Consider the following 8760-nt stretch of genomic DNA (forward strand, 5'->3'; position numbering starts at 1 on the left):
CCAATTTTGAAATCCTTCTGAAAACCTTCTGTTTTTCTTCGATGCCAATGACTGAATCGAGACGTTTATGATCAATACTGCACCGTTTGATTATAGATTGCATGTTTTTAAAAAAAGAAGTTAAATTACTGGCTGTGAGTAGCCGTCCATCTCCTTCCTTCCTTCCTTCCAGAGAGAGAGAGAGGCCTTTTCCCCCCCTCTCAGTTTCTGTGGTGTATAATAGTATATGTGTAAATTTCTCTATTGTATAAAGTAAATGACATTGATATTATGATGAACGTGAATGTACGAGCAAGCAAATCCACCCGCTATTGTTATCCATATCCCAGAGCTTATGAGCTAAATCAAACACTTTCACAAAAGACGCGTTAAGACCCGTTATTTGTTGTTTTTTGCAACTGTTTGATGTGTTCATGCTTCTCAAAATGTCCATCTTTAGACTGGACGTGCTTCAGTTAAGTCGACGACGATGTTTCACCTCTCCATTCAAGAGGGCGTCTTCAGTCCTACTTGTAAATAACTGGTGGGGGAAGTCCAGCTGTTTAGCTCCTGTAGGCTGGATTACCGTCTGTGTGAAACCCTGCAGGTCGTTCACCCCGCCGTGACACAGTTTCAGGTTGTTAATCTCACGTGAGTCGAGTCACCTGAAACGTTGGGCGTTCCCCCTTGCTCCGAAACACCCGATTCAGATGAGCCGCCCTCATTAGCAGGCGTCTGCAGAGCTTCATGACGAGCCGATCATCTGGATCGGGTGTGTCGGAGCAGGGGAAACATCGAAAACAAGAAGGAGAACGTACACATTGGTTATAAAAAGACGTGAAAAGAAGCCTAAGACGAGTACAACGCTCTAGTACAACACGGGTGACTCTCCCACGATAACACACGGTGTCTTCCAGGTGACCCCCAGTGACCCCTCTTTCACACCTAACAACCTAAATCTGAGTGAGTGACCTGCATTGTTTCTCTTTAGACCGGTATAAATACTGTTTAGATGTCAACTTAACAGTGTTTCTCAATCCTGGTCCTGCATGTTTTAGATGTTGCACCCGATTCAAATGAATGGGTTCGTGACTATGACTGCAGAGAACCGTCTAAAACATGCAGGGAAGTGGGTCTAACTAATGAAAAAAAAAACTAAATTCTGCGTTGTTTTCAAAAGTCCTAATATATGACTTTGACAACATCACACTACACTCCATGTGTAAACGACACAGGGAGATTTACGGCATGTGCAGGTCACGTACGAAGAACGCAGAGTCCCACGTTTTCAACACTAAATGTCAAACTTTGACACGTTCCCGCGCGTCGCCCTCCCCCCCCCCCCCCTACAGTTCTGTGCCTTTCTGTTGTCCGTCGCTTGCTTGAGTCTTTTGTCTCCATCTGATCGAGAATGTGATGATGACGATGAGCCTGTTTAACACGAGCAGGGCACTAATTCAAATAAAAATGTTTGTTCTTGTTTTACTATCGCTGTCGTTCTTCTGATCCACACGCTGGAAAACTGCAACTTTTTTTTTTTTTTTTTTTCATCACAGTGTTGATTTGTTTTACCTCCTTTGTGTTTTCAGTCAGACTCCACCTGTTTGCTCTCGCTTTACTAGCGCAGTGTGCTTCCGACCGCCTTGAAGTAAAACGAGTCACTTCCTGTTACAGTATATAGAAGAACATTACATTTATTTTTAAGAATTATACTGTGAATAAATACAGGTTTAGTAGCAGAAATGATTCTTCCACAAAGATTATAGTTTTGTTTTTTTCACAGTACAGTATGTCTCTTTATTGATCAGTCTTGTGTAGTATTCCATTTTCAAAAAGCAAATATATTTCCTTTTTTTTTTTTTTTTTTTACAAAAGAAGGCAAGAAGTGGATTTATCATGAGTGTATAATTCTGCTCTATTCAAGCAAAATATACTAATATAACAGTGTATTTTTCTTTTTTTTTTTACTGTGTAAGTACAGTACAAGTCCTGCGTTCAGTGTTTGCATGATACATCTTTGAATTCTTACAATATACATGTGTTTTCGGAAAAAAGAAAAGGAAAAAAAAAATATAAGGCAAAACAAAATTAGTACACGTCGTCGCGGAAAAATAAATGTGCCTCACAAAAACCATAATCTAACCAGACAAAAAATAAAACAATACACCTAATCGCCTGTTAAGTTTTCAGTTATAATCGGATTTGCATAGCCAGAAATGCTAACTACTGGGCAGATTGTAATTTAGTGTGATTAATCTCGCTAATCATTACGAAACATCAGTGAACTTAAACTCACTCTACGCTCAGCACACTCGGGGGGTTCAAAGACACACAACAGACACACACAAAGAGTACATTTTCCAACTCTCAGGGAATTTTCACAGCAGGAGATCATGGAGATATTTAGGTGAAAGATGAGAAGAAGGGTAATTACATATTTCATTACAAACAGTGTGGTTGTTGTTGTTTTTTTTGTACATTTTCAAGCCCCATCGTCACACATAAGAGCGCACATCTCTGCGTTTAAGCTCCGACCTCCAAGGAGAAGGTCACGCTCCCCAGGTAGCGGTCAGTGGGCGAGTCGTTAATGATGCCCCTCCCGTTCAGCTTGCACTGCACCTGGATGTGGCTGTCGTACTGGACGCTGGAAAAACGCACAGCCACCACCGGAGCAGAGTAGTTTACCTGTAGTCGACGAGACACGTGTGTAAGAGAGTTGTTATTTCACAGGCTAAAACAAGTTGTTTTTATTCACGGGGACGGAAACGCGAACTCACATGTCTGAGCTTCCCGTAGTAAGGGTAGTACTTCAGGTCAAAAATGCTCTTAGGGAAAAACTGGACTTCTCCCAAAGCTTCTGCTGGTCCTTTCTGAAAGAGGGAAAATCAACAAACTCACACTTGGTGAATTGCACATAAAGATTAGATTAGATTTGACTAGATTTGACTTTGTTGATCCCACACTGCGTTTATCCTTTATTAGTCGGAAGTTGACATAGTCACAGCAGCAAAGACAATAAAGATGCATGTTATAAATAACAAACATGTATTTCCAAGAATGTACAATATAACGATATTAACAATATTTACTATAAAAAGTTACTTTCTTGACAGTTTCCAGAATATACAGTTTGGCTTGATATTTACAGAGTATAAGGATTGAACATGAGATTATTGTATATGTATACGGCAGTTGTGTATGTTTGTGTACCTTTACTCCACAAGTCACATTCACTGGTTTACCCTCACCAGGTAAATAACCGAGAATCTGCAGAAAAGAAAAGAAGTCAAGTCAATGAAAATAATGTGGTTTTGTCTTTTGTGTTTTGTGTATTTGGACCCTCATAAGCCACAATAATACAATTCAGCTCTGTATGTCATGTATTTGGTGACTAGAATATTACTACGAGTAGAGTTTCACTGTCTGATGATCAAATAACACATATATCTCTGGAAATAGGTAAAAAAAAATTGGTCTTTTTTTTTTTTAGGTGAAGTGGCTCCTTTAATAATGCTGAGCTCCAGAGCAGGGTTTCTCACACCTGATTCAAATAAATGGTGACCGTTTGAATCAGGTGTGTCTCACTCACTCCTGGTGAAAACTAGTGAAAAATGTCCACTTCCCGTATGGGAGACTAACCCTGACCCTGTATGTTTGCAAAATTAGATGAATTCAAAGTTCAGTTTTGGCTTCGATCTGTTTCCTCCTCCCTTAAATGGCCACAAGATGTCGCTCATCATGAGACAAAAACCCCTGTGAGCTTCAGCTGCACAGCAACACAGTGAGTGCATTTTCTTTATTCTTACATTGTTTTAATTGTATATGTACTTAAAATGTGCTGTTTTATAGTTTTTTTCTTTTTTGCTGACTTAACACTTGCCCGGTTCATTCGAAGCAGAACGCATGGCCTTCCCTGAGAATAGCCATAGTGGGGGTCCTTCAGACCGGAACAGTCCCCCAACCAGGACCTCTTAAACTGACACGCTTTCCGCTCTGCGCTCTCCTCCAAGTTGTCCTGCATGAAGTATCCCGCATGTGTGCAGTGAATGTTCTTCCTCTCCTGAGCGCCATCAGTATACGCTGCACATGGGGATCAAGGGAGGGAGGGAGCGAGGGTAGGAAGAGAGAAAAGAAGGCATAAATAAACCTTTGCGACAGCAGTGCCATGCCAGACTCAGGCCTCTGATTAAGGAAGCGGGACAAAAGCAGGGTGTGAAAAAAAAAGCAGGCCATTGAATGGGCTGCACTCAGCTGACAAAGAGGCTTCCCTTCCCAGCATGCCCTGCGAGATCCAAGTGGAGGAAAAAAAGGGGGACAAAGGTAGCGAAGATGACGATTAACTCGTTGCGTGCCCCGCTTCTCTTAAAACAAACCGAACAACCCCGTCTGAACCCCACCCCCCCCCCCCCCCTCCCCTCAACGTTCACAGCCCACACAAGCACCAAATCGGGACTCACGTCGCAGATATTCATCCATTGACCTGGCGTACTTCCTCCAGGACTTGCGGTCAGAGGCGTTAAAGGCGATATCGTGGCCTTGTAGATGTGGGGCCATCGTCATACCTGCCAGTGGAGACGCAGAGACAGTCAACTGTGCTGAGACTCAAGGAGAAGAGAAAGACACAAGGACTGCGGAGCAAAGAGAGAGAGAGAGAGAAACAGAGGAGTGGTTTCGAGGAACTGGGGTTCTATTTACCTGGTGGCATCACTCTATCGTTGTAGGTCGGATGGTAGGGACTAATGGACCACATGAGGCAAAACATACAGCCGCCAAACATGGCCGCGAGAAACAGATAAAGTGCAGCGTAGAAGAGAAGGATGAGGCCTGGAAGAAGAAGGGATAGAATTATTTTGATGCTGGTTACACCATCTGTTTAGACATTTTAATTTTCATACATTCTGCATGGATAATTGAAAAGATCTGGTATCAATGCGTCAGATGAGACTTGACGGCGATAGCCTCAAGAGCTAAATATTACGATCACGCGTTTCTTTGCTGCTCGGGACGCACGATATTATCGCCGCAATATCGGTATCTGCAGATATTGGCTTTAAAAATGATGTGACTAAAATAGTCGGCTAAAAAACGACCTCTATGCTAGCGCCCCCTACAGCTATTTAAAGGTGCATTATGTAATAAATCTAAACTCAGGAATAATATTAATACAACATACTGAACTCACCATCAACAACAGTACAGCCAAAATATTTGAATTAAAAAATATATTTTGCGGACAGCAAATCATGTTTATGTTTTGAAATCATGTTTTGGCATGTGGCGCCACCTACCGCCGTCTACCAATCATTGCAGTCAGTAGAGTCTCAGCTGCCGAGCAACCACGGGTTGCCAGTTATGTCAGAAAACGAAACCTGAAAGACCTCGGTATTTTGAATTTGAGCGTAGTAACCGTTTTTGGCCACATTCTTACATATGGCGCCTTTAAGATGTTTTTTTTTATCCACATTTACTGCAACATAAGTATGAAAAAATTTTATGTTAATTCACTACAGATGAGACTCTGCAGTTGACAAATACAGTATATCGGTACCAGTGTTGGTCCAATCGGGAGCGTCACTGATTCGTAGATTCTTCAGATATCTCTGACGACTTTTTCACAAGTTGCATTCCTACGTTCTCAAACCGGACGTTAGTCGTAAATGCATGTGAGGTGAACTGTGCGCGCCATTTTCTCAGCACCAAGACTGAGTCCAACGACAAGACGTTGGAACAGATTCAAGACATTCCTCTTCCTCAAGCTTTTTGAATTTGATGGAAAAAGCTATTGCGTATCATCATTTTTTTCCCTTTCTACTTAAGTAAGTCATAAAAAAAAAACCTCCTGAGAACTTAGGAAATGTGCGGCGACTTCTCGATGAACAGTTCCATTAGCAACTAATCAAGCTAAACGTGCCCTACATGAAATGGCTTTTGCTGTGCAGACAATTTCACAGGGGACTCTGCTGCAGCCAGCCTCGCGTCCCCCGGAGTCACAAAGGACTTTCTGTTTGAGGCTCAGTGAGAATTCTCCCAGCTGTCCTTTCACTCTGGAACACAGTGCACCTCCGGTTGCCATCGTAGTGAAGGTCTTTTTGCAGCCATAGAGGCCTGGCCAGCTCCAAGGAGCCCCAATCACCCCACTCTGGTATTGTGTCCCCCTCTTACACACTCGTCTCATAAGACACACTGCACGGACTTCAACTTGGGGCCTTTCTCCCCCACCCCCCCCCCCCAACCCCCAACCCTGCTCCTGCACAAGGGTGCACACAGTGGTTATGTGGCTGAAATGTGAGCTCCTAGTCCTGCCTGAGATCTAGCGCTACCGCCTAAGCATCTAAGTTTCCTTGGATTGTCTTTGCACATTCACTTGGATCATGTTTAGAGGGGGGTGTGGGGGGGGGGGGTGATACCAAGAGGCTGCTCCATCATCATTGACTCAACAAACTTGTCTCTGCCAAACACAGCTCGCTCCCTGCACCAGAGCTTGATTTGAACTCTGGGGAGAGAAGAAAAAGACATGAGCTTCTCGCTCTCTCTCTCTCTCTCTCTCTCTCTCTCTCTCTCTCTCTCGCTCTCCGTGTTTCGCTTGCGTCTGCGTGGCCGCGAGCACGTCAGGTTCAGCGCCGAGGTCGCAGAGGCTTTGGGAACGAGACAGTGGAGAGCATGGTAAGATGGAGTGGAATGTGATTCCTGGCCAATCGCGAGGCCTGGGACGGCGCACTCCCGCTGGGAACGCGTCCCCAGGCAGTCTGTTTTTGTCAGGACACTTTGAATTGTCTGTGCACCTATGTAAACATTGGACATGAGGACACACACACACACACACATTCACTGAACTGGAGAGACACTTCTAGAACCCTTAAAGTGTCCCAGATTACATCTTTCAAAGACATTAAACACCATTTTTTAAAGATAATTCACACAAATTCACATCATTTGCATTATTCCCCATGCCCCCAAACAAACACAGACCCCTCTTTCTCTTTTTTCATCAACTCACTCCAGCTCTTTCCAGAGCGACCCATGAATTCGTTGGTCTCTGCATTCCACAGGTACGTCTTTATGTCGGCTATCTTCTGGTGCAGCGTCCTCCTGGGTAACGGCCTGCGTTTCCACCTCTCAAAGTTCAGGTCCTCCTGCTCGAGCGGCCGGTGCTCGGCCAGCTCCTCCTGCTCTTCCTCCAGCTCTTGGCCATGTTTGAGTATCACTTTGTGAGGCTGGTGAAAAGAGGGAAAAGAAGAGAAAAAGCCCTCACCACACATTATTCTCAGCAGGCTACGCGCGGGGCTGTCAAAAAGCGATATCTTTTTGTTGTTGTTGTCTTTTTCAAATCACTGCAGGGGAAAAAATGGCATGCCTTCTGATCCCAAGTATGAGCGGTAATATAAACTGCCAGAGCGTGCGCTGCATATTAATGAACATCGCACTGATGGTCCTGTCCCCTGTTTCTGCAAAGTATAAACCCACTGGTGACCTTTGTGGCACTCGTCGGGAGAGCTGACCTCCTGCGAGTGGACCCTCCTGCTTGGAGCAGCAGCTGCAGCTGCAGACAGTGACTCTGACCACCAGATGTTTTCGTCACTGACTCAGAGCCCGGCGGAGCTGCAAGGACGCTCGTGTGCAACAAGAGTGCTTGAACTTTTCAATCTGAGTTTCATATCAGTGCTAAGATTTGATTACTGATGTCATGACTTTTTCATTTTCAAAAAAAAACAAAAAAAAACAGTGTCATCTGCTTCACTTGGACCAAGCATTCGTGTTGGTGGGAGCACTCACCGGACGTGGCGGATGATTTTTAGGGAGCGTCTCTTCAGCTCCTCCCTCTGTGGAACTGGGCTCCATCTTCTTTACAGAGAGAGAGAGAGAGAGGAAAAAGGTGCATTGAATTAACGCCTCACTCCTTTACCTCTGCACACACTTCTTCGTTCGTGGAAGCTTGAGCAAGTGGCAAAGAGACACCACAAAACAAGAGTTTGATACAGCTCACCTGAAGTTTGCTTTCCAATAAACACGCTGATTAAGGCGCTGAAAAAAAAAGTCTCTCTCTGTCTCTTTCTCTGGACCCTTAGAGGACAAAAAATGTGTTTTGTCAGAAAGTGTTTGGGGATTTCATTAGAAAGTTTTAGTCAAGCTGAGGGGAGCGGGTGTGGAGGACCTCCGGCAACCAGGCGCGCATGTTAGTGAATGAAGTGGTGGACAGAGGGAAAAGTGAGGGTGGGATACAGAGTGAGAGTGTGTGTGGCGTTTCTTTTTTCCTTTTTTTGTCCCAGCCGCAGTGACGTTTGGCAGCGGCCTGGACCACGGCACCGGATTCATTCCGTACACGCACCCATCGGCCATTGTCTGCAGAGCTCAGCTCAGAGTGAATGAAGCCCTGAATGCAATATTTATAGCTTCTATATCCCGACGACACACACAGTTAAAGTTAAGACACTGTTGTGTCAGATGTGCACAGTAACTTTTATTCATGGTGCGTTTGTTTTGGCATCATTAGGTGAGTATCAATCGTCAGGGGGGTTTTTTTGTTCCTGCACATGCATGAACAAACTACACACACGCGCACATGCACACACACACACACACACACACACTACAGCAGCTACTTACCATAAGCTTCCCTCTGCTGAGGTTCAAGTGGTCCTCCTCCTCATCATCATCCTCATCCTCATCATCTTTGCACTCCGGTCACGTAACGTTCAGTTACCCCATGTAACTGTGGGAGTGGGAGGGGTGGGGGGTTAGAAGGAGGAGGAGGAGGGGGAGTGGGGGAAAGAGTGGTTTTTT

At 44.6% G+C, this 8760-nt stretch overlaps 1 protein-coding gene across 1 annotated transcript; it reads right to left on the reverse strand.

Moving 5' to 3' along the window:
* Nucleotides 1-1935: 1935 nt before the first annotated feature.
* Nucleotides 1936-8048, reverse strand: atp1b4 (ATPase Na+/K+ transporting subunit beta 4). The gene is made up of 9 exons (XM_083891764.1): nt 7964-8048; nt 7753-7821; nt 6977-7193; nt 4675-4803; nt 4437-4541; nt 3860-4059; nt 3190-3246; nt 2757-2849; nt 1936-2664 (listed from the first exon to the last, which is right to left on the reverse strand). The coding sequence occupies exons 2-9, from the start codon at nt 7816-7818 to the stop codon at nt 2503-2505; spliced, it is 1029 nt and encodes a 342-aa protein (XP_083747890.1). The 5' UTR covers nt 7819-7821; nt 7964-8048; the 3' UTR covers nt 1936-2502.
* Between the last annotated feature and the right edge of the window lie 712 nt (nt 8049-8760).

This window comes from Microchirus variegatus, assembly GCF_963457635.1.
Source record: "Microchirus variegatus genome assembly, chromosome: 6".
Lineage (NCBI taxonomy): Eukaryota > Metazoa > Chordata > Actinopteri > Pleuronectiformes > Soleidae > Microchirus > Microchirus variegatus.